General features: G+C 41.3%; 1 protein-coding gene across 1 annotated transcript in view; it reads right to left on the bottom strand.

The window, feature by feature from the left end:
- Positions 1 to 27,294, bottom strand: part of LOC131064580 (D-xylose-proton symporter-like 2) — a 158,302-nt gene that overhangs the window by 79,673 nt on the left and 51,335 nt on the right. Inside the window, exons 4-6 of the mRNA XM_059210140.1 lie at positions 11,242 to 11,301; positions 11,013 to 11,079; positions 10,707 to 10,831 (exon numbers count right to left, since the gene is read on the bottom strand). Coding sequence (XP_059066123.1) covers positions 10,707 to 10,831; positions 11,013 to 11,079; positions 11,242 to 11,301 — 252 coding nt within the window. The remainder of the gene's footprint in view (positions 1 to 10,706; positions 10,832 to 11,012; positions 11,080 to 11,241; positions 11,302 to 27,294) is intronic.

Here is a 27,294-nt window from a genome sequence, read left to right as displayed (position 1 = left end):
GGTTGTTACCTCCTAGGTTTTTGTGCCGAATTTAATATTTGGCTATGTATTTAATATTGTTCAGTAAAAAGGAGGTCATTTGTAACAAACCCTAATTAGGGTTTAGGTGTCATGATCTTGTCCGTTGATTTACTTTCAATCTGGACCTTTCATTGTAACTGGGGATGCTATTTATACCCCCATTTTTCATTTCATTGAATAATAGTGAAATAGAGGAATAGAGTAATAGTCAATAGTTGATGTAAGAGAGATTAGAGTTAGAAGCAATTTTATTTTGTAGCAAGATTGAGTCTTGAAGAGAGAAATTCAACCAATTGTTGTACATGATGACTTGGAAATCAATAAAATATTGAAGTTATGGTGTTTTGTTGCAAATTTCTTGAGTTATCTTCATGGTTGTTTGATACACTTGAATCGTGCTCAATCGAAGTAGTTTGTTAATTTGAAAGACTAAGTGTGAGATTTGATATTTGGTAGGATTCCTAATCCAAACCACTAGCTTCTTGCTGATTGTAGGAACGCCTTGTGTGGTCGACTGGAGAACACTTTGAGTCCTTAACCTTCAATTATCATTGTGTCTTGGATATGTACCTTCGTAGTAGTGTCCTTGATCTTTGACGCATTGAATACCATTATATTACCTTAGAAGATCGCACTAATTTCAATTGAGTTGTTATCTTATGGCAAAATTGAAGTTGGTTGAGTCTTGCCAAATCTCGTCCATACTAAGTCATTCATAGGGTTAGGCTAGATTAGACCTCTTTAAACCCTATCTTTTTGCTATTTTTTTTTGAAAGTTCCTTTTAGTTTAGTAAAATCTTCGAGCTTTAGAATGCGTAAGACCCCTTGGAGGAAACAGCAAATCACATCATACCACTAAAAAGCTTGTCCACACGTAGAGACCCTACTAAAAGAACCTTGGAGTCTACCTAACTGATCCTTTTTGCAGATCTTCAGCAGTTAGAGACTATTTTCTCAAGAGAGGATAAGATGCCTATTGGTATTTTATTCTGTGTATGATTGTGTATAAAATACACGTCAACAAAGGGCAAAGACAATTTCAAGGGTGATCGTTGATGAAAACCGGATGAGAGTGGCAGAGATTGCTGAACCAATATCAGATAAACCAGTTGAAGAAATGCAAGCAGCTGATTATCGGATCACCAAAGTTCAACTGGGTAAGCAAACTCATGAGGTTGTCAAGCACGATGCTCAACACACAGTGGCTACATTGGTACAACGGTATGATGAGGTGTTGACCAAGAAAGATCAACTGGAAGTAGAGAATCAAAGACTCATGGCAGCTATCCAAAGTATTACTCAACCTTCAAGTGGAGAAGGCCAAATACCTATTTCTTCCAAGGTCAGCAAACCAATCCAAGGTATCGAGAGAGCCGCCCAAAAGGTTCAAGCCTTAGACACCTGGGTTGGAGAAGGTTGAGGGAAATTTAGTTTCTTGGCGAAAGATGCCTCAACATCAGTTGGGCGTTCTTCAGGTGCATGACGTGATTGCTTCCAAAGTCACGTACATTGAATATGAGGAACTTCTGGAGAACAAATCTCTTGTTCTCAAATCACTCATTGAAGAAATTGATGAAACCTTAAAGTTGCGTGAAGCAGTCTTTCAAGATGTAACCTCCCATTGCAAAAAGGCATCCTGCGACATTTTAAATCGGAATGATGAGCTGCTGCCCGAGGAAGAAGTTCTTGCAGATCTGCAACTCAAGATTCATGATGAATGGAGAAGTGAGAAATTCTCAATCGCTTCCATTCAAATATTGATTAAGTATCAAACTGAGTTGTAGGAAATCGGGTCAGCATTGGAAAAAGGCAATTCCACGCTATGCCAATGCCATGATGTCATTGTAAAAACTAGGGTGGTGGCTATGAACACTCATGAACCAGATCCTGATGAATTGCAGAAAGTTATTCAGAAGTTCGAATTGTTCGTATCTTCAAGAGTTGCAACTTAAGTGTTTTTAACACTTGTAAAATTTTAAAATTGTAATTTCAGAATTGTAGTTTTCCTTTCGGCAAGTTGTCATCACTTGCATTTTTGTAATTGCAAGTTGTTATCAGTTGCATTTTTGTAATTACTAGTAAGGCAACTACAAGTTGTGTCCGATTAGGACTATAGTTAGAATAAGTCTTAGTTAGTTAATGAAGTCATAATTAGTTGTTGAATAGGTCTTGGTGGTTCAGGGAATTTCTCAAGTTAGTTAGGATCCTCCCACCTTTTTCTCAAGGCTCCTCTCCTATAAATAGAAGAGAGGGTCCTTTGTAATCTTTATCTTTTTGGAAAAGCAAGCAAAAACTCTGCCAAATTTACAGCAAGAAGTCTTTGAGCTTATGTATGTGAATTGAAGGTTTTGAAGAATAGTAAAGAAAGATTACTCAAGTTTTGAGTCTTTGAGCTACAAGTTTGATTTTCATTCTTTTTATTTATTCTATGCAAAGTGTTTCTAAAGGAGCTTAGTCCAATCTGATTTGAAGTCTTTGAGTTGCAAGTAGAGAAGATTAATTACAATAGGAAATCTCTAGAAGGAGCAGCAAGTCTTTGAGCTTGCGCCTGTTCTTGAGAAAAAATTATTGTTTGATAAGAAATAGCAGCAAGTCTTTGAGCTTGCATTAGTTCTTGTCTTTGTGTTAAAAGAATAAATTATTCCAGTCTTTGTGCTGTCATCTTTTATTCATTGTAAAATTTAGTAGAGCAAAGGGTAGATAGGACTTCCAATATCAAGTCTTTGAGCTTGATATTGTTGTCCCGTCCCGAAGGAAGTGACGGAAGTCTTTGCGCTTTCAGGAAACTTCATTTCCTTTCTCTCATTTTACTTAAAAGTGGTTATTACTGTTCATATTCAATCGCTATCCTTTTCTATGAAGAGAAAAGGATATTGTCTTTCTTAAAGAAAGAAGGAAGATTGTTGTACCATCCTATTTTTATTTCAGTTTTAGTTAGATAGGGGGAGCCTTCCCTTAATTAGGATAGTTTTTACTCGTGTGCTGTGGTTGAAACCACAATTTTGTATATTTCTCCAAGTGTACAAAATTTTCAACCAACAGGTTCTACCACTCCATAGCTTGGTCATACCTAGCACCAATGGGTGTGTGAACAATGGTGGTCAAGCACTACAAGTTTCCAAGGTGTCTGAGGTGTTATGGTGGTGCCTAACTCAACTAACCTCTCTTCTATATTTTGGGTGTTTGAATCTTTGAATTTTCATGTTGTGATAAGCTGTTTCATGGTGCACAAGACACCGTACATTGTTAAGTTTATTCAAATTCCGTGATCAAGAGGATAGAAGAGATAAGGATATACTCTGAAATTAGATTTGAACTGCAGTTGTGTAAATGGAAGGATGCACAACACTTATCGATTTCAGTATTGTGTTCCTCCTCATTGTATGTATGTTATATATATGTGAAAGAGGGGTTACGTAGTGAAGAGATATGTCTTCCCACGTGGGAAGACACATCTCTTCCCTATGTGCCACTCATTATAACACAGCACGTTAACAACATTAAGATCATTGCTGATCGTGAGGAACATGATTATGAATCACTTATCATAGCCCGTTAACATGAAAGGGTGTGACCGCTGACAAACATCATAATTCGGTTTTGGTTTATTATTGATTGTTAACGTACATACTAGTAGTTAACATGTAATCAATGCATCGGAATTATGAAATTGTACGACTGACGTTATAAGAATTAACACTCCTTAACTAGGGAGGACACATTTCATGTTAGAGAAAACATCACAATTCATCCATTGATTGTGAAGAAAAGAGATATCACAGCATAGTGATATTCAAAGATATGGTTCAACAATGAATATCAAGTCTCATGATACTCACCATAACTCATAGTTATCAAGTACGGTATGTGCAATGGCATCAAGTCACATGATGCCTACCATACTGATAATGATTCATGGCATGTCCACGAATATTATGTCCATAATATTCACCACGAAGATCTCTATCATAATTATGGTTTATTTAATGATACCAACAAACTGATATCTACCATAATATCTCAAAGATATATACTATCATAACATGTCCACAGATATCAAGTCACATGATATCCATCAAGATAGATAAATTGATAATTGTAAAATTGTCACCTTACAATATCAATTTGAAATAAGTATTCATTATTGAAAAGTCGTCACCCTTCAATAATGTTCATAGGGGGGCCCATGAAGTCGTGGAGTCACACACATGACAAATAAAAGAGTTTACACATTAAACATCTTAAATATATGAGTATATCAGAATAAACGAGACTCTATCTCAAAATTTAATAACATTTTCAACCATACCAAGTTTATCTCTAAAGTGTTCAATCATGATCCTGGAGAGAGGCTTGGTAAGAATGTGTTTAGACTTGTCATGAAATACTGGATTCATTGAAAGCTTGATGCAACTCTGATTATCACAATAGATGACAGTAGGATTTAAGGACTAACCAAACAGTCCTACAAGCAATTTCCGGAGCCATACTGCTTCTCTTGCTCCCATGGAGGCTGCAATGTATTCAACTTCTGTAGAACTCTGAGCAACTGAAGACTGTTTTCTACATATCCATGAGATCATTCCCGATACTAAACTGAAGCAACATTCTGGTGTGCTTTTCCTGTCAACTACGCTTCCAGCCTAATCAGAATCAATGAATCCATGTAGGTCAGGGTCTACATGTTTATATTTCAGACCAAAACCAATAGTTCCTTGAAGATATCTCAGAATATGCTTTGCAGCAACAAGATGTATTTCCCTAGGTTCACACATGAACTGACTTAATGTATTAATAGCATAACGTATATCAGGTCTTGTGTTTACCAAATACATCAGACATCCAATAATCTGTCTATAGAGGGTAGGATCTGCAAACTCTAATTCTGCAGTTGCTTCCTTTAGCTTGTGCAAATTTGTCTCCATAGGTGTGGTCATGGATCTACAATCTATTATTCCAAATCTCTTGAGTATATCAATGGTGTATTTTCCTTGATTAAGGATTATACCATCTACCTATTGTCAAACTTCCAAACCAAGGTAGTGAAGAATTCCTAAATCCTTCATATCAAACTTAGAGGATAATTCTTTCTTACACCGAGAAATACAATTATCCTCTCCTGTGATTAGTAGATCATCAACATAAAGAATAAGAATTAATAATTCACCATTGATTACTATGTAGTAGAGATTTGGATCTACTTCATTCTTGGAAAACCCTAATTCCAAGAGATAGTGATCAATTCTTTCATACCATGCTCTGGGGGCCTGTTTCAGTCCATATAGGGCTTTCTTTAATCTGCAGACATGTGATTCAACCTTATGAATCACAAAACCTTTAGGTTGCTCCAAATAAACTTCTTCAATCTTCTCATTCAAAAAAGCAATCTTAACATCCATTTGATGGACTTTCCATCCTTTAGATGTTGCAATAGCCAAAACTGCTCGGACAGAAGTGTATCTGGCAACTGGAGCAAATGTCTCTTCATAGTCAATACCTTCTTTCTGTTAGAAACCTCTGGCAACAAACTTTGCTTTGTGCTTCTCAATGCTGCCATCTGCTGCATGTTTGATTTTGAAGAGCCATTTAGAAGATACCACAGATTTGCCTTTAGGCCTAGGCACAATATACCAAACATCATTTTTCAGAATTGACTGATACTCTTCTGACATGGCATCTTTTCAAACTTGATGCTTGAGAACATTTCCAACACAAGAAGGTTCTGCATCAATGGTCTCACTCATCAAGGCAGCATAACTGGAAAATAGGTTAGGTCTCTTACTTTCTCTAAAGGTCCCCTTTGGAGCAGCATAATTTTCAGTTTCTTGAAGCATCTTTTTAGCCCAAAGTGGTATCTTCCTAGTTTCAGGATAATGTTTTTCTAAAGGTAAGTCTTGAACTTCATGCTCAACGTTTTCAGGGTCTCCCTCTGAATCTCAGGGGTGGGATCCTCATCCATGCTTGTAGGAGGATCTTGGTGTTCTAATTCATTAGAGCTTTTGGACCTCCTGAATGCTATGTCTTCTTCAAAGATGACATCTCTTCTTAGTTACATTTGCCTTTGTCCAGGTATGTATACTCTGTAAGCCTTAGAGGTTTCACTGTACCCAACAAATACCCCTTTCTTTCAAGAAGGTTCTGACTTTGATCTCTTTTCTTTGGGAACATGAATATAGACTAGACATCCAAAGATCCGGAGATGACTTATGTCAAGTTTGTTACCAGTAAAGGCTTCTTCAAGGGTTTTATTATCAAGAAGAGAATGAGAACATCTATTTTGAATGTACACGGCTGTCCTAGACGCTTCAACCCAAAATGAGGTTTCTATATTTTGGTCAAACAACATAGCCCTAGCAGCTTCTACTATAGTCCTATTCTTTCTTTCAGCTACCCCATTTTGTTGTGGGTTATAAGGTACAGTTAACTCCCTCTTAATCCCAGCATTTATACCATAATCTTTAAACATATCAGAAGTGTATTCCCCCCATTGTCTATTCTTAAGGTTACGATTTTCTTACCTGTCATGTTTTCTGCAAGAACTTTGAATTCCTTAAATTTAGAAAGGATTTATTCAGACTCTTTGTACCTCAGAAAATATATCCAAGTCTTCCTAGAATAATCATCTACAAATATTACATAATATAAAAATCCTCCTGAGAAGGGTACAGACATGGGTCCACATAAATCAGAATGAACTAATTCTAATACATTTTTGGATTTACTATTGCTAGAATTGAAAGACCTTTTAGTATTCTTTCCCAAGGAACACCACTTGCAGGCTCCTTCAGAACTGTGACTTAGCTTGGGTAAGCCAATCACCATCTTCTCTATTATGGTAGGGCATGGAAATGAAGGTGCCCTAATCTTTTGTGCCATAGTTCATTTGAATCTGGAGTCTCATGAATCAAGGCTTGAGGTGGAGTGGGGCAAAGTCTGTAGAGGCTCCCTTCTCTTACTCCAATGGTGTGGGCTTTCTTGATGGTGGAGTTCTTTGGCCAAGCAAGTACCTTTCCTTCCATAAAGGTTAATCTTTAACCATTATCTTCAAGTGCAGAAACTGAGACAAGGTTTCTCTTTATACCAGGTACAAATAGAACTCCAGTCAGCTGTAGGGATATGCCTGACTTTAGGCTGATATTGCAAGTTCCTATTCCCATAACTAGATAATTTGAGTCATCACCAATTGTCACTTCTTCATTTGAATTTTCCACAAGTGTATCTAGGTACTCACGAAATCCAATGATGTGTCGAGATGCTCCACTCTCAATCACCCATGTGTTGGAACTGGAGGTGACTTGACTAGAGAGGGCTGAGTAGAAGATTAGTTTCTCGGAGTCACTCCCTTTCTTAACTTCTACCATAGAAGCATGTTGCTTGATCCTGTCTGGACACTTCATTGCATAGTGCCCATATTGGTCACATCTGAAACATTGTACTTCAAAAATGTCTCCTTCTTCGAAGACCCCTTTCCATTTGAGTCGTTGTCGCTCTTTCTCTTAAAGTTCTTCTTCTTTCCTTTCTTGTGAGAATTAGAATTTAGAACTTGAATGTCCTCATTACCATTGTTTTGTTTTATTCCTCTTGTGACAAGCCGAGATTCCTCTTGAATGCAATTGGTTTTCAATCTATCAAACTTAGGAAATTTAGAACGAGCACTGATTCCTTGAATGAACGATTCCCATGAGGTAGGAAGTCCATTTAGGGCCATCATAGCAAGTTCTTTGTTGTCTACTAGATGTCCAATAGTGGATAGTTGATCCCTAAGCTCAGTGAACCTCAAGAAATAGGATGTAACTGTCTCTCCTTTATTCATCTTTATAAGGTGTAGTTGATTCTTCAAGGTGAGAGCCCTGCTAGTGTTGTTGATTTCATAAATGTTAGCTAGGGCTTTGAACATCTGAAAAGCCGTCTCATATTTAGAAATAACTAGCACAGTGTGGTCTCTCACTGAATCCACAATTATCTTAAGAGCCTTCTCACTGTCGTTGCTCCACTGAATTTTCTCTGTATCATCAGAGGGTTCAGGAATTTTACTTTTTACATGGGAGTCAAATTTATTTTCTTTCAAAACAAGCATGATCCTGAATTTCCAAGATACAAAATTTGATGCTCCATCTAGTCGATCTTCAAACCTAACCCTGGTTGCCATCAGGATTATAGGAATGTGATCTACTAAGAGCCGGGTGAAAGTCTATATGATCGTTACAAAATTTAATTTGATCTTCCTTAACTTCGCTCTGATACCATGTTAAGTTTATTCAAATTCTATGATCAAGAGGATAGAAGAGATGAGGATATACTCTGAAATTAAATTTGAACTGCAGTTGTGTAAATGGAAGGATGCACAACACTTATCGATTTCAGTATTGTGTTCCTCCTCATTGTATGTATGTTATATATATGTGAAAGAGGGGTTACGTAGTGAAGAGATATGTCTTCCCACGTGGGAAGACACATCTCTTCCCTACATGCCACTCATTATAACACAGCACGTTAACAACATTAAGATCATCACTGATCGTGAGGAACACGATTATGAATCGCTTATCATAGCCCGTTAACATGAAAGGGTGTGACCGGTGACAAACATCATAATTCGGTTTTGGTTTATTACTGATTGTTAACGTACATACTAATAGTTAACATGTAATCAATGCATCGGAATTATGAAATTGTACAATTGACGTTATAAGAATTAACATACATGACATAAAAATTCAAGTATAAGTGACATTTACTTCCTTATACTTCAAGTTATATTTCATGTATATAGTTTCAAAATGTTTGAGATGGGTTTCAGACCTTTAGGAGTTACAATGCACTTTTGGAGGATCTTATAATTTTTCAGACGTTGAATTTCAATAATCAACAGTTTTCAGTGTGTTCTAAGTGTGTGTCCAGTTCCATTATGACAGTTAGACAACACCAACAAAGTGCGATCAGACCTGCAATTCTCCTTGTTTCATCTTCCAAAGGTATATTTCATGTTGAGCATTTGAATACTTGTTTATCTATGCAATTTGGTTCACTTTTGATTATTGCGGCAATCTTTATTTATGATCAGCACTTTATATCAGCACATATCAGCAGTCATACTTCCTATATGATGTTTGTAGTGCTCTGACATTTTATAATACCCTGGAGGTAGTACCACCATGTTTTATCTTGCTCTTATTGTATTTGCTTACTCACTGAATAAATGGAAGTATTGTACTTGCTCACCACTAAATGAGTGGAAGTGTTGTATTTGCTCACCCCACTAGATAAGTGGGAGTACTGTATTTTCTCACCCACTAAATAAGTTAAGTGCTGAATTTGCTCATTCCACAGAATAAGTGAAGTCGCTTTGGCTGTTGTAATTGCACTCAACACTGAATAAGTGGTAGTGCATGTGCCTATTCTAATTGCACACTCCGGTAACTAAGCAAAGAATTGTGCTTTCTTTTCAGTTCTTGCATACCACACTCCACTGAAAAAGTGAGATTGATCGGCTTGCTGCCTAGTGTGTTTCCTTCTAAGTCACTGCATTCAAGATAGTTATGTGGTCCCATACAGCAGATCCTCTCATCTTGCCCATCTCAAGAACTAGGTGATCAAAAAGTGTTAAGAACATTACATTGTATCATATTTTCAATTGGAAATTTTCAAAAAAACAAAAATATGGGTTTTTATTACCTATAATTAACACTTATTGCTTTAATAGAGAGTCCTATCAATTCTACGAACATAAAACCCAAATGGGGTGTCTTGGATCTAGACATTCCTTGCAAAAGCATCACCATTATCTTTGTGTTCATTTGAATTGAATGTTCATTTTGGCATTCAATATGCTGAAGATGTTTTTACTAATTATTTTCATAGTTAATCAACTTTTTCAATTATTCAATGATAAGTTGTTTTCCTAAATCTAGAATGAAGCATTAAGATGACTAATAAATTAACTAATACTTATTAAGAGTGTTTTAATCCCACAGCTTAGCTTCACAAAATCCATTTAATTAGTCATTTTTCTATATGGCTTCAAATTCAACCAATCAACAAACTCAAGTGCTCTAGAACATGTAGTACAGACTCGATGCATTTTCATAGGAAGAAAATTGAGTCAGTTTTCCTTAAGTTCATCCTAGATCAACGTCATTGCAAATGCTTTTGAGAACATGTACACAAACATCAATACTTTAAATCATTCTCACCATAGTTATTATCTCATAACGGCTGCAAATAGAGAGCCCCTAAAATATCAATGAACATCCTAAAACAATGAACCCTCTCATCTCAATAAGTTATGCTTCCAGATAATGATGCAAAAAAACAGGTTATCTTTTGTTTCCCCTTTGAGAGAAGCAAGGAGGTTAACATGCATAGCCACATTTTCACATCGATTTGCATTCATTTAACCCTTCACATTTCTAATCATATATTTCATTGGCTTAAGTTTTCTTAGATCATCCAATTTGTATTGTAAACTGTTTTTATGTGTCTTAAGTTTTTTTTCTCAGTTTGTCTTGGGTAGAAAGCTGTGGCTGTGTGTATATGACTATGGAAAAGAGAAAGGGAGAGAGAGAGAGAGAGAGTTACCAAACCTATCCCAATGCCAAATACAAACCGTCCAATTATAAGCACAATAAGATCTGGGGAGAGAGAGAGAGAGAGAGAGAGAGAGAGAGAGAGAGAGAGAGAGTTACCAAACCTATCCCAATGCCAAATACAAACCGTCCAATTATAAGCACAATAAGATCTGGCGCCAATGCTGTAACCAAAGCTCCAATTGTATAGAACATAGCTGCAACAATTAATTCCCTCCGTCTTCCTTCAGCAAGGAATTTATTCACTCTCAGATTATGCATATAAGTCAAAAATATGTCAATTGTCTGGCAGTATTGATGCCATTATACATGCATGCCATGATAAGCCATAAACCATCACAAGAAATATTGAAGGAATCTAGATGCATGAAAGAAATATCTATCGAATAGGCATGAATAAAAGACCTAATATGTCTGCAACATTGAAAGCAATAATAGAGCCAATTAGAGCACCAAAAAGGGAGCCGCTCACCTGCAAATAATAGCAATGAATCTTGATATCAATATTATTATGGAGCACAAACAAATTAAGAAAACAAGTTATCCCACAAAACTATTTATAACTAGTTCCTGTTGAGATGCTTTTCCATAGTTAACATCTGGAAATATTTAGAGAGAAAAAAATTTATCTCACCACAAGACCATCTTCAATAGATGACAGGTTGTACCAATTTGTCCCACTGTATTCAGCTGACTGCAAAATTTAGAATAAATTTCTTTGAATGAATAAGAATTCAGATTAGGGAACCTAGACAATACTTCCCAAACTATGTCAGTAAATCAAAATTATTTAGGAAACAAATTTTCTGCATATTTCTTATATGAAGTGATTACTTGTGCTCGTTGTTATCAATGATATATACAAATACAAATATATAAGTGAAAGATATAAATACAAGTGACAACAACGAAAATAATAAGAACTGGTTGACCTTGACATAATGCTCTTATATTGTTGAAAAGCTTCACAAATGTCATCTCACTGCTCTCATTGCTTTATACAATTTCATGCTTATAAATTCATTTTTATAAAAAGAGTAAAGTCATAGACATGAAAAGAGGTTACAAATATTATATGCCTAATACTACAAAAAAGGCAGGCAAAGAAAGATAATCAGGCAATGCTGGCAGGATATATCATTAAGGATTAACCCAGATCTCGTTCTGAAAAAAAGCAATCAAACCCACTTTGACACTATTAATGTCTACAGACTCTACACTATGATTTATCCTAGTATACTTGGATACTCTACTGATGGTATTGAAAACAGTGGTATGCAACAGCAATATTATGGAGTCCAAGGGGCTTAGCTCAATTAGTTAAATTAATGGGTTTTCATGGTGGAGGCTAAGTTCAAATCCTCAAAAGTGACATCTAATGTGGAATTCTAAGTGGTGACTCTTGGTCTTCAATTGTTGGCCTCTAGAGTTAATAACAAGTTGTTATCTAATGTATAAAGAGCTAAGCAGTGTTATTGCTTGTTGGATCTTTTTAAATGAAAAGCATAGGATTTTTCCTTGTTCAGTCACAGCTAAAATATACTTTAAAACATGGAATTTTTTATGCTTAAAACGATTGCACAGAATGTTTTTTCATAATATCACAGAATTCGTTGATGAAAATGGTGTCATTTTGCAGGTTTTTGAACAGTATTTTGGCAGGCTTATAGTAATTTGCATCAGCTAGGGCACAAGATATGTTTTGTAGTTTGCAGCATTTAAAAGACATGGAATTTTCAACAATGTTTTTTTCAGCATTTAACAAGAGTGGGATGTTCAATGTCAGAAATCATATTTTTTTCTAGACCATGGTTTTTTTATCAATATTTTTTACTAATATTTTGCTGCAGTCAGATTTGCAGCACGGTGATATTTTTTGTCATAGTCTAGATTGCAAGTTGAGAGAGGGAAGAACAATACAAACGGTCGCATTACAAACATCGAAGCAAGTTAACCATTTTCAACCATAGATGTCTCACAAAAATTGTCCTTGGTATAAATGCACGTCCAACAGCTACAACTAAACACTAGGATAAATTTAATTAATGTGACAAAGAAGCAGTCGTGTTGATCAAGTAGTCCATGACAAATGAAATGCTTCCTGAAGTCTAGACAAAGAAAACTTCAACTGAAATTTGGAAGCATTTGTGAGATTGGCATGAGACTTCAAAGTTCAAACAAGGGTAAAGCCTTCTTCCTCAGAAATATGTTATTTTCGATCACAACGGATGCAAACATTTTATTGCAGGAGCATTTATCCAAGATTGACGACATTACAGAGCAGTTGATATACATTGGTTGAAAAATGGAAGAGGACATGGCGGTAATCATACAGAAAAGCTTACCACATGCTTATGAACATTTTATTGAGACCCTAAACATCACATTTACAAATGTTGATCTAAAGTTTAATGAGGTCTGCAATAAACTCTCACAGTAGAAGAAATGGAGAGATGCTTCACTAGTAGCAAAGAAACAAAGGGTGTAAAAAAGACTTTGCAACCAAACGCAAGGGCAAAGGCAAATGGTCATATAGAAGAAAGGGTAAGGTAGCAGTGAGGATGCAACAAAGAATCTAAAGAACATCTCTTGTCATTACTATGGTAAGATGGGTCATATGAAGAAGCACTACAGAAAAAGGTTAACTGATCATGAATCCAACGAAGGAGAGCCTCAATAGAAGTCCCATATCATAGAGAATATAAAGGAGTCAACATTCTCTAATTTCATGGACAAACGACCAACAAATCAATCCGAAGCATCTGTTTGATACATGTTGCCATTCATTTGAAATTCTTTCTCCATAATTGTCAAATTTAAGTCATAATTCATTTGCCCCCCTCTCTCTATCAAATCATCCCCTTTATATATCCAGCCTTGTGCTTACCTTTTGTACCTAGTCGACAAGTTTGTTCATTATAGACTCACCCGATCCCCCGACTTTTCCTCAAGTGTCTCACCTAATTGTCAAGCGTATAGTAATGATGCCCTTCATTGTAAGTTGAGCGCAAGTTCTTTGAACCTCTAAACCCCGCATATCTTTGGTTCCATGGTTCAACATTTCCTGGATCACCCAACTCAATGGAATTTTTGTCTCTCAAGGCACAATCTTTCATGACATCAGCACATACAATGCATTAATAACCGTTAGCTAGCGCAAGGCATGGGGAATTGCATTAGCACGATTTTCAAGGGTAGATATAAGTGGATGTTAATGAACCGGCTGGTACTTCACGCCACCAAAATTAAATTAAATTAATGCTTCTTTTAAGAGATTTGTCACCTCTTCTATAACTCATTATGTCCTGAAGAATAACCCAAAACACTCAAGAGCTTCGACTGTTGTCGGGAATAATCATTATGTTATGTTATGTGGTCGTATTATGTTATGTTGTCGTCGGTAATTATGGGTTACGGCAGTCAGTTAGTCTTCCCGAAGGGCAGTTGGATGGGATGGTTGGTCGCACCCCTTCGAGTAGTATATATTGCATACCTTTCCTTCAAAGTAGCATCATGATAGTCGTATCTGGGTGTAAGTTATAAGCACTTGATGTACATGGACTGTTGAATTGATACAAGGGCTGGCTCTTTAATATATTCTTATTATGTTTTGTGCATTTACTTTCTACATTTAATGGTTTACCCATATGTGGCAAACATTTGGCGCCATTGCCTAGACATACTCGAGAAAGGAAGGAGCGGATGGCCTACGAACACGATGGGCCTACCCGTCGGTGAGATTAACCCAAAGGCCGATGACGCACAAACAGAGCTCTACGACGAAGAAGACACTGCAATGAGGGAATTCTCAATCCTGCTTCAGGTGGCCATCGAGACCTACGTCCGAAGAGAGGCCACGGAGGCTGATGTCCCAACAAGTGCCATGTGGACCGCACTGGAAGTTAGCCCCGCAACAAATCGGTTGATGAACCACCTCCCCCGGTTGCTTGCATAGGCATCAATGGCACAACGAACCCGCCTGGAGGAGATTGCCCATGAGGAGCGACGCCAATAATGTCCTCCAACAGTATGAAGAAAACAATCGTCGCTGGGAAGCGGAGCGTGATGACAAGAGGCAAAGGGGAAATTGAACCCTGAACCTCTAGGAGGAATAAAGAACACTCTACACTTTAATGATGGTGTCGTACTACAGACATAAATTGTATTTGACGGGATGAATTAATAAAGAAGTGTTCTATTTTTTATGTGTTGTTATTTAAGAAGATGTACGGGAATTAATGCCCAACTTATTAAATAAGGATAGAAATAAGACGGCACAAAGGGAGGAGTGGGAGGCCGCACAGAGGGCCTTGATTCTGCAACAACAAGTAGAACGTAGACTGAGGCTGAGGCAACTTGCCGAAGGACGACTTGCCGAAGGGTTGCCCGAAGGGAACCAAGGAGGTGTCACGAGGGGTGCAGAAGCCGAAGAAGATTTCTACGCATTGCCAGAACACTGTAGGGTGAGAAGCCACGAAGAGTTTTTGGAGGAAACTAGGCTACGAAGAAATCTGGTCGAAGAGACTTGGGATCGGTTCAAGAACTTATCCCTTACGCCGCACACGGAGGACCACCAAGGGGAACGAACAGAGGACGAGGGTGAGAACAGAGGAGAGGGCAACCAAACGACCGTAGGTGCAGAGGAGGTACAAGCACACGACAGACAGGACCCCCTCTTGGAACCCATCACACCAAGCACGCGGGTACAAAATACCGTACCCCCATTCACTCAAACAAGAAACACCACCGGCGTGGGAGGAAGTGCCGCGGGCGCACGACAGACACAGCCACCTCTGGGGACACGACCCCCATCAATGGCCAATAGGAAGAAGCTGCCGAAATTCACCGTCGACGGGAGGAGGATCCCGTAAGGCACTACAGAACCTGCGAAACTATATGGACGGCCAATGGTGTCACGATCCAGGACGAATGGACGACGCAGTTTCCAGCGACATTACGGGGAGTTGCCATCGATTGGTACTCGGATATTGATAAAACTTCAGTTGCCACATGGGACACGCTGCGGAAAGCCTTCTAGAAGGAGTTCTGCCTACTCCGAGATGATAATGAAATAGTGGCAAAGATATACAGTACAAAACAAGGACAAAAGGAATCAGTTCGTGCCTACGGAAGGCACCTAAAGGAGATAATTAGGAAAATGGAGAGCCAGCCCACCGACGGACTCAAGAAGAGGTGGTTCGTAGAAGGCCTAAAACCTAGTTGGAAGAAGAAAATGAAGATAGTCCCTCCTTCATCATACGATGATGCATACAATAGGGCTATGGACTTAAAAAGTGAATACGAAACGTCCAAGAAAAAGGGGAAGTCCTCTGAGGAAAATGACTCTTCCTCTGATGAGAGTGGTAACGAGGAGTCGAAAAAGAAAGTGACGGCCTTGCAGAGGGGCATGGAGCGTATGATGAGGGAATTTAAAGCAATGAAAGCCTCTACTAGCCGGACTGAAGGAGACGTGTGGTGCACGGACTGCAAGGAGGAAGGACATGCGAAGGGTACATGCCCGAAGAAGGCCTTTTGTGAAATTTACCAAGTAATGGGACACTCCATCAAGGAGTGCCCATACAATATGAAGACCCAAAATATGCAAGTGTTGTTCACTGAGCAGGCCACAACATCCGCACCAGCGGGTACAACCCAGCAAACCAACACAACGACATCATCTGGAGGTTACCGAGACAACAGACATGGCAGTGGAAGGAATAACAACAATAACAATACCTGAAGCCGTGTCCAGTATGACACCAAGGGCCGACCAATGATCCAATGTAGGGCCTGCAATCAGTGGGGGCACTTCGCCCGGGATTGCACGAAGGAAGCCACCCCTTAGCACCTCTGCCGATGGTGTGGGCCAGGCGACCATGAGGATGCAAATTGCCCAAAGCCAAGAGTAAACCTTTTGAACATCGAACCCACGAAGGAAGAAGTGTTGGCAATCACAAGGGCACAGGCCAAAAAGGCTACATACCCAGATCCTCGCACAGAGATCGAGAGAGTGTGGGAAGCAAGCGTCGAGATCACAAAGGAAATGGCCGCACAAGGACAAAACAGCCACGAGGCCACAAGCCCGTCACGAACGAGGGGAGAAGAGAGAATCCTACGGCAAATATTGCAAATAGAGCTACCCGTGAAGATTCAAGACCTCCTTGAAACCATGCCGCAGTTGAAAACGGCTATCTTAAACTCCGTACCCACACAAGCTAAAACGGGGGAGGTCGTAAGCCCCACAGTCGACCCTATGTTGTTAGTAGTCAACAACGGACGCCACCCGGCGGTAGTAGAAATGGGCATCTTGGGGACTACCTTGATGGACACCATTTTGGATGGAGGGTCAGGAGTAAATGTGCTCCTTGAAGAGACATGGAAAAAACTGGGAAAGCCTACATTGTGGCCCCCCACATTCAACCTGCTAGGGACAGATCAACACGAGATTAAACCCCTCAATACCCTCATGGGCCAGCAGGTGATGATTGGCACGTAGCCACTCGTGCTAGATTTTGTAGTGATTCCACTGAAGCAAAAAGGGTACGACACCATTCCCGAACGTGGGTAGCCCATTGCAGCAAAGGCGAACCATAACTAGAAGCGGAATACGCTTTCCTTGGAAAGCACGGGGAGGAAGTACGTGATCGATCTCCGTACGCAAATGGTGAGCAAGGAGTTGGCATGCTCCTCCGAGTCGGAATCTGAGGGAGACCAGTTGAGTGAGGATGGAGACGGACACCGTATGGAGCCCAGTGACGGAGGGGTGTTAGAATTGGAAGCATGCTCTGGGGATGACGGGGACTCCATGAATGGCCTCTTCCACTGGCAAATGGAGGATTATGAATTGTTTATACCCTCGTGCAATGTATTAAGTATCGAGGAAGAACCAGATATATTTCCTCTAGAATACGGAGAGTACAAGGAAGGGGAAGCCTCTATAAATGACACTCCTGCACACCAATTCCCGAAGGGCGAACCTATTAAATATCAGGAAGCCAATTTGAAGGAGACAAATCTTGGGGAGACAAGTGACCCCAAGATCATCCTTGTCGGAGATGACTGAAACCCAGTGCTGAAGGCCGCAACCTTCAAAATTTTCCTCGAATACAAGGATGTTTTTGCATGGGCGTACAAGGATCTGAAGGGCGTGCCCCCAAGGTTATGTGTACACCACATAACCTTGGTACCAGGAGCCAAACCGGTAAGGAAGCGGCCTTACCATATGAACAAAAATTACGCTGCACGGGTGAATGACGAAATTGAGTGGATGTTGGAAGCGGGCATAATCTTCACAGTGCAGACAAGCGAATGGGTATCTCCCATTGTGATTTCCCTCAAGAAAGAGGCCAATCAGATCCGGATCTGTGTAGACTTCCAGTGTCTGAACACTGTCACTATTAAAGACCCATTTCCCATACCCTTCACCGACAGCATCCTCGAGGGAGTGGCTGGACATGAAATCTACTCCTTCATGGATGGGTTCTCTAGGTACAACCAGATATCCATCGCCGAGGAAGATAAGTTGAAAACAACCTTCGTGGTGGAGGACGGTGTTGAAAACAACCTTCGTGGTGGAGGACGGTGTGTATGCATACAACCGAATGCCCTTCGGCTTATGTAATGCACCGGCGACCTTGCAGCGCATCATCTTGCACATCTTCGACAAGATGTCCGTAGGGAACTTCAAAGCTTTCCTGGACAATTGGTCTATTTACAGCAAGCATGATATCCACCTAAAGGCCCTCGGGGAGTGCCTAGAGAGATGTCGAAGGGAACGGTTGGCCCTTAATCCGAAGAAATGTAGGTTCATGGTACCATAGGGAAGATTGCTTCGACACATTGTGTGCAAAGAAGGATTGAAAACGAACCCTGACAAGATTTGAGTCATAGTAGAAATGGAAGCTTCTACAGACGTCACTGGGATGAAGTCCTTCCTTGGTCATGTAGGGTACTACAATAGGTTTATCATGAACTTCGCTGAGGTGTCCCACCCGTTGGATAGTTTGACACGGAAAGGGGAGCCATACATCTGGACAAAGCCACAGAGCGACGCATTTGAAGAGCTGAAAACGAGATTGATGGGAGCACCCATACTCGCATACCCAAACTTGGATAAGGAATTCCACGTTCACGTGGATGCTTCAAATTATGCCATCAGGGCTACACTAGCCCAGGTAGGGGGACAAGGGTTGGACCATTTGATTATTTTGCGAGCAGGTTGCTCTCCAAGGATGAAAAGAACTACAGTACCACGGAACGCGAAGCCCTTGGCATGGTCTATGCCGTACAGAAATTCCGACATTACCTACTCGCTACACCATTCACATTTTACGTAGACCACTAGGCACTAATGTACTTGGTAAACAAGCCTATTATTCAAGGAAAGATAAGCCGTTGGCTATTGCTACTACAGGAGTTCACATTTACAATTGTGGTAAGACCAGGACGAAGCCATGTCATAGCCGATCAGATGTCTTGGATTAAGTCGAGGGAACCTCCAGAGGGAGTACATGATGACTTTCCTAATGCGCACTTGTTCGAAATAGCTGTACTCGCTTCGTGGTACAAGAATATTGGAGAGTACTTGTCGACGTCCCGATTCCCGGAGGACATGCCTCCAGGGGAACGGAGGAAGCTAGTATTAAGGGGCAAGATCTTTTCACTAATCAATGGCTTACTCTACAAAATGGGACCAGACCAGGTACTAAGGCATTGTGTCATGGGTGAGGAAGTCCCCAGTGTATTGAGGGAGGCACACGAAGGACCCGCAGGCGGACATATGGGACCGGACACTATGACACACAAGGTGTTGCTGGCAGGGCTGTGGTGGCCAACCGTACACAACAACACCAGGGAGTGGGTCGTGAGGTGCAACACTTGTCAACGGGCGGGTAAACCTTTGAAGCGGGACTTCATGCCCCTCAACCCTTCGCACGCACAAGAACTCTTCAAACGATGGGGACTTGACTTTGTAGGGCCTCTTAAGGCTACTCATACACGATGATGCCATTACATTGTGGTCGCGACAGAATACTTGACTAAGTGGGTGGAGGTGAGGGCTCTCCCAGATAACTCTGCAGTAAGTACAGCTAAATTTATCTATGAACAAATTATTAAGCGATATGGCACACCTGTTCAGTTCGCAAGTGACCGAGGGGGCCACTTTGTGAACCATGTCATACGACTGTTGACCACAAAGTTTAAGATTTTCCTCTCATTATTGAGCTCGTACTACCCTTGCGCCAATGGACAAGTTGAGGCCACTAATAAAATATTGGTGTCAGTAATCTACAAGTCCTGCGGGGTAGAAAAGGAAGACTAGGAGGGGAAGTTACCCTCTGTATTATGGGCCTACCGAACGACTTACAAGGTGACCACCGATCAAACTCCATTTCAACTGATGTATGGTCAGGAAGCAGTGGTGCCTATGGAATTCATGGTGCCGAGTTTGTGAATAGCAATTGAAAATAGACTTGAAGACATGGAAAGCCTGTGGGAGAGGCTTTACAACTTGAACAAGCTGGACGAGCGTCGAATGGTGGCGCAGTGTGCCATGGAGGCCACACAAGCCAGAAGAAAAGTATGGCATGACAAACATTTAAAACGAGCAACATTCACCCCAGGACACCTGGTTTTGAAATACAATGGGAAAAACGAGATCAAACCAAGGAAGTTTAAGGTGAGATAGCTAGGACCCATCCGAATTCACGAAGTCGAGGCCAACAGGGCCATCCGGCTGACAACGTTGGACGGAAAACAGGTGCCCCAGGCTGTGAATGGCTCCAAATTGAAACCGTACCACGAGCAACAACCGCACCAGCAAGTCCTAAGTGGAAAAAATAATTGAAAAAAAAATAGAAAATTGATGGAAAAAGAAAAAGAAAAAAAAATTTGGAAAAATATATTGAAAATTTAAAAATTGAAAAATTGAAAAAAGAGGCCACGGTGGAACCACTGTGCGGTGGGACTACCCATGGTAGGAACCCCATGCGGTGGAACCACCGCCACAACCCCACAAATAAGACACAGCCGCGCCAAACCAACACACGCAGCCCACGCCAAAACGCACACGCACAGCCCGTGCTAAGCCACGCCCACGCAGATGTGCCAAACCAACGCACACGCAGCCATAGGCCAAAGGCGACAAGCCCGGGGAAGAAGGGATTCCTGCATATCCGCCGCAGAAGAAAGGGGCTGTTGCAGTCACGTGGGTACGCAACCATTGCCGCAGGGAAGGGGAAGTGGTGTAACAGTTCCACAGTTCGCCATATCTCAGCTGGCATGTTAAGGAGAGGCAAACTACAGGGAATGCATTCAGCCGGCAAACGCCATTGGCGAGCAAAGTTGCAAACAAACATGGACAAGACCACGAGGGTTTTACCATCTGGAGTTCGAGTTGCAGGAGGCACGGATACAAGCACCAACCCAACAAAAAAAAAACACAGGCCAAAGATAGCCACAACCACAGCCACGGGAAAGGTCACCGCCAACACTATTGTGTTCGAGGGTGTGAATGGAGCCGAGTGCCGAAAGTGGTGGCAGGAGAATGTTGCTGATCACGAAGTGAAAAAGAATTTACAACAAGCAGGAGTTCACTGGGCTATCTAGATGCCTGTTTTTCCCATAAAGAAATTCGAGGTACCACTGCGAATGATGGTCGACGTGTTTGACGCCACCTCCAAAACTAGCAGGTTCGACTACGACAACCACAGGCTAAGGGTTTCCTTCACAGCAGCTGACTTTACAAGGGTATTTGGCATACTAGGCTGCAATGGGAAGAAAGTGGAGTTAAAAGCTAGGAAAATGACTAAGGACACAAAGGAACACTGGGTGAAGATGGTTTCCCGCAACCATACACCGACTGAACTTGCCTCTGTGACCAACGCCACAAAAAATAGGGGAATGAAAAAGTCATTTGTAGCCGAAGGGCCTTGGCGTTGTATCATGGATGTCATGAAGAGCCGACTTACTGGGTCCAGTCGTGCATCGTATATCGCCCTACCTCAGATTATTTTGATGAATGGACTTATGAATGGGGTGCAGTACAACTGGGCTACGGTACTTGGTGACAGGATGTATGAGTTCATGACTCTACATCACCGCACCTTCTACATCCTACACTATGCCATGGGGTTGTTCCTGGAGGCCATGCGTTCCCAGCTGCCGGAGGACGAAGTCGACATCAAACCGGTGGGTAGTCTGGCACCAGGTGAGCCATCCATCTTCTATTGGCGACATATGGATGTAGGGCTAACACCTACGGCAGGTCAGAAGAGGCGAAGGCAAGATGTGTCCAAATCTGACGACTTTGACAGCGGGCGGGAAGAGACCTCGGAGGCCTCGAGTGATTTAGACGAAGATAGTGGGGCAAGCTTAGTCGAGGTTGTACCAGCATCCACACCCCCACCCCAAGTCTTGTTCGCCACACCCATGTTGGCCGCCTCAACGCATTTGAATCTGCCTACGGGTGGCATTGCGTCCATCCCGACCTTCGAGGAGCCAAGGTCGCCGATAGTAATGAGGCTGCCATCCGGGATCGAGGAACGGAGGACAGAGATAGTTTCATCAGAAGAAGTGGGTGAATCTGTACCCACAGGGAAAGTGCAAGGGCACGATCAAACAACGACAGCAGCAACATTAGGCGGGGGGATACTACACCCTCTCGAGGAGGACAGTTGGTTGAGCAGGGAGTTCGAGATGACACCTATGTCGCCTAGGGCGGTTACTACCATTTCTCCCTCACGGGCTACCCCCGTGTGCGGTGACCCTCAGGAGGACTTAGACGTAGAGGTTGTGGACTTAGATACCGACGGTTCTCCCAAGGATGTGACACACTCGACGAAGGTACAGGGCAGGAAGTTGGTATTGGAGCAGATGGCGGATGTTCACGTCGACAGCCAGCGAGGCAGGGTAGAAAGCCACATGGAGAACACATAACCAAGCCGGGTAGACGTGGAGGCGTACCTCCAAGACATGGTGGGCCAAGGGCAGACTTACTTTCAAGAACTGGTACAGACTTATCTGCGGGAGGAGGTCCGTGGAGGGTGGGAGGTTATCGCCTCCCTTCAGCCAGAGGGCCTCGACAGTACCGTTAAGGAGTTGGAGCAGCAGCTCAAGTTTATGTAGGAGGGTTGTCCGCAAGCATTTCTTGCCTGTTTCGAGAGAGGCGGATGGCCAGAGACCAGAGAAACAGGACTCGCCCAGACTCAGCGAGTCCAAGTCCGAGTCATGCTCGGTGAGTCCTAGGGGCTTGGACTCAAACTCGTCCTAGGGGCTTGGACTCAAACTCGTCCTAGGGGCTTGGACTCAAACTCGTCCGAGTCTGGCGAGTAAAATCGCCAGACTCGCCAAGTTGGCAAGTTTGGCCCAAACTCGCCAAACTCGGCGAGTCCCGAGCCCCAGACTCGGCCGACGTAAGGCAAATGAAAAACACAAAAAAAAAATATAATGCAAAGTTTTTTGAAGTCCCTTTTTTTATGTTAATTATCTTCTAGCCCTAAAAATGACTTTCATTTCATTCACTTGCAAAAAAAGGAAGAGTAAAGTGAGTTGGGAAGAAAAACAAGGGTGCATAGAAGAAAAACCAGCAAGGAGGAAGCTCAAGTTTTCTTCAATTTGTCACATTGGAGCTGCATTGTGTTTCGATTTGGTGCATCAAGAGTTGGATAGGAAGACTTTGCAGGTCGTTTCAAGCTTGTTGTAAGAGGTACGGTTGGTTTTTTGAAGATTAGTTTGTTTCTTGTATGCAAAAATTCCATTTTGTATCCATTTATTTTGAAAGTTTTACATCTTTCAAAATCTTTTGTATGTGTGTATGTAGCATGCAGTATGTAGTTGTAGTGTTGTACTATGTAGGGTTTGTAAATTTCTTTTTTTTTAAAGTAGGGTTTGACAAACCCTACTTTAGTTTTTTTGAATGTATGTAATATATATTAATTTTATTTTGTATTTGTAATGTTTTATTGCAGCAAACTTCACTTTATTATTTCAATTTGCCTCAACTTCAAGTTTCACAAAACTATCCTAAAATGTCTACTTCAGCTTCTAGACCCCCCATTAGAAAGGACCCTGCTTGGAAATATCATGAGGATTTTCTAGGGCAAGGGAAGGGGCAAACAAAATGTATGTTTTGCAAAACAATATTCCATGGAGGTATATTTAGGCTGAAATACTATATTGCTGGTGTGGGTGGACATGATGCCAAACCATGCCTAAAAGCAGTCCCTGAGGCCGTACGTGATTGTTATGTAATGGTTGAGGAGATTGAAAGAAAAAAGAAACAAAAGGAGGATCGAGCGGCCATTGGGAGAGAGACAGTTTTAGGAAGAGGGACACAGTTAGGTTGTGTTGGAGGCCCTTCTTCCTTACCTCCATATCGTCCCACTCAGTTTGCTACTGCTGGTGCTTTTGTTTCTGCTTCTACTTCTATAAGTGGCAGTGCCACCGCCACTTCTCATGCTCCTTCCACTAGTAGTTGTAGTGGGAATGTTACCATTGGACCTAGGATTCGTAAATCTAGGTTGGATTCCTTCTTTGTACCTCGCACTACTCCTGGGTCCCAACCGTCGCTTAAGGGCATGGATTGGAACAAGGAGGTCCATGATGCTGCTAAAATGGCAGTTGGCAGGTTTTGAAGCTACAGCTATATTCCATTCTTTGTACCCAGGTGAATGTTTTACTAACTTTTATGTTTAATAACTTTGATTGTTTTAATTTTTATACTTAATCTCATTGAATTTTTATACTTAACTTATCTCATTGAGTTTCTTTGCGACAAGTCTCCTTATTGGCAACAAATGGTTGATGCCATTACCATATGCGAGGTGGGGTTCAAAGCCCGTAGTGAGTGATTTGAGGGGACCCATTTTGTCTCAAATGGTGGATGATGTGAAAAAAGATTTAGATGAACAACGCCACATATGGAGCACTAAAGGTTGCACCATCATGACTGATGGTTGGACGGATAGAAGAAATAGAACTCTCCTTAATTTTCTTGTTTCTTACGCAGGTGATTGATTAATTTTAGTTTCATATAATCTTTAATTTTTTATTTTTTATCTAATGGTTTATTGAATGATCATTGACCTAGCTTTATTTTTTTATTTCAAGGGGCACTATTTTCATCAAGTCCATTGATGCCTCCACCCATTGCAAGAATGTCACCTACCTATGTGAGCAGATAGAGGAGGTGATTGAAGATGTGGGTGAGGAGAACGTGGTACAGGTGGTGACCGACAATGCAGCAAATTATGTTGCTGCGGGTAAACTTTTGATTACAAACTAAATTTGTTTGCAAATTAATTACTATCTTGTAGTTTGTACCTCCATTAATTACAATTTACAATGCAACAAATTATGTTGCTGCAAGTAGACTATTGATGGAGAGGCACCCATCTATAGTTTGGACTCCAGGTGTTGCTCATTGCATTGACCTCATGTTGGAGGATATTGGAAAAATCCCATGGGTCAAGAGATGTGTAGAAAGGGCAAGAAATGTCTGCAAATTTGTATATAATCATTCATGGGTGTTGGCTCTTATGAGACAATACACAGAGCAAAAGGAGTTGCATCGTCCAGGAATCACAAGATTTGCCACAAACTTCCTCACATTGCAGTCCATGCTTAGGTCTAAGTCTACCTTGAGACGTATGATTGTTGGTGAGGACTGGTCTTCCTCATCCTATGCTACCACCCCTGCAGAGATAGATATGGCAAACTGCATTTTTGATGAGCAAGGCTTTTGGGTCCCTTGTGATGAGATAGTGAAGGTAATTTTTTTATAAATTCTACAATTTAACTTCATGTTTTATAACTTATTATATGTATTCTCTTATTTGCTCATTTTTCTAAATTACACAATATTTTCAATTTTGCAGTTTGTTAAGCCCTTGGTGGTTTTGTTGCGAGTTGCAGATGGAGATAAGCCCACAATGGGCTATATATATGAGGGCATGGATAGGGAGAAGGAGGCCATCAGATTCGTCTATGGAGCAGATGAGAGCAAGTATGGTCCCATTTGGGAGATCATTGATAGGAGATGGCATCATCAGCTTCATAGGCCCATCCATGCGGCAGCCTATTATCTGAATCCGGCATTCCGTTTTATCCCTTCTTTCAAGGCTGATGTGGAGGTCCTTAATGGGCTATATGCAATCATGGAGAAGATGGGACCTGCTGGTACTTCTCAGATAGACCTTTTTCGAGAGCTATAGATGTTCTCAGATGCACAAGGGGAGACCTTCTCTCGTCCTGTCACCAAAGACGGTAGAACAACTATGATGCCAGGTAAAAATAAATTGTAAGGCCTAATCTTAGTTTTATTCAATACTATATTGTACCTTGTTAAATGAGTTCATGAGTGAGACTGATTTTATTTATTTTTCTCATTTCAATCTCAGATCATTGGTGGAACTTTTTTGGCCCAGAGACACCAAATATTCAGAAGTTCGCCATTCGCATCTTGATCCAACCATGCAACGCATCAAGTTGTGAGCGCAATTGGAGTATGTTTGAGCACATACACTCCAAGAGGCGCAATAGATTATCTGTGGAGAAGATGAATGATCTCGTCTTTGTTCACTACAACCTCCACCTGAGAATGAGAAAGAATGCAGTAGTTGACATGTCTCCTATCATTCTAGATGAGGTTGATCTTGAAGCAGAGTGGGCCATTGAGAATTAGACAGCTCCTGGGACTCCTACAGCTGTATTTAGTGGTGATGACATTGATTGGATTGACCAAGTAGATATAGAGGCTGAGGCTGTAGCCATGGCAGAGGAGGAGCAGAGAGCACGAGCAGAGACAAGAAATACTGAGACTCAGAGTGACACAGTTGTTCCTGATGTTGGCGAGCATGACACAGCTGTTCCTGATGTTGGTGAGCATGGCATGGTGTCACGGGGAGCAACTATGGTTGCTGAATCATCCAGGACCAACTTTAAACGCCTTCGCAGGGGGCCAGGGCAAGAGGGTGCACGGCCCTCTGAGCCATAGGCTTGTACACTGGTAGTTGTATTTACTATTTACTATTTACCTTTGGTATTTGTATGAAACATTTGATGATGATCATATGATGACATGGATTTTTTATTCCATGAGTTTTGTAATATTGTATACATTTGACAATATTTATATATCTATGTTTGTTATTTTCTTCAGCTACAATTTGCATTTATGCTTATGTGATTGATGTATACTTGTGTATGTAATCAAATGAGCCAAGTTTGATGATGTTTTTGTGTCTTTAAGGTGTATTCAATAAAGGGTGTCTGAAAGAAGTTTTAAATCTTTAAAAATCTTTAAATTTCTTGAGTTTTTCACTTTCCCGAGTCCAGCCGGGTCTGACGCCGAGTCCCGAGTCCAAGTCCGAGTCGGCCTTGCCGAGTCCGAGTCCCGTTTCTTTGCTAGAGACTGAGACGACAGAGATGTTGGCCGCATGGGCAGTGAGCACGCCAGTAGTGGAGAGTAGAGTGGAGTCTCTCAGGAGGCAGATTGAGCAAACCTTCAAGGACGCGTATTACACTCTTCGCCGAACGGAGTCTGTGTCTGCAGGACATCTGACTGCGAGGGTGGTCATGGAGAGAGCTCAGGAGGAGTTGGCCACCCAGGTTGAGGTTGTGCAGAGAGACTTGGATCGCCAAGAGGCGGCGTGGGAAGCCAAGAGGGCTCATTTCGCTGCCGAGAAGG

Source organism: Cryptomeria japonica, chromosome 8 (assembly GCF_030272615.1).
Source record: "Cryptomeria japonica chromosome 8, Sugi_1.0, whole genome shotgun sequence".
In the NCBI taxonomy this organism is placed as follows: Eukaryota; Viridiplantae; Streptophyta; class Pinopsida; order Cupressales; family Cupressaceae; genus Cryptomeria; species Cryptomeria japonica.
This window is presented reverse-complemented; position numbering and strand designations above follow the sequence as displayed.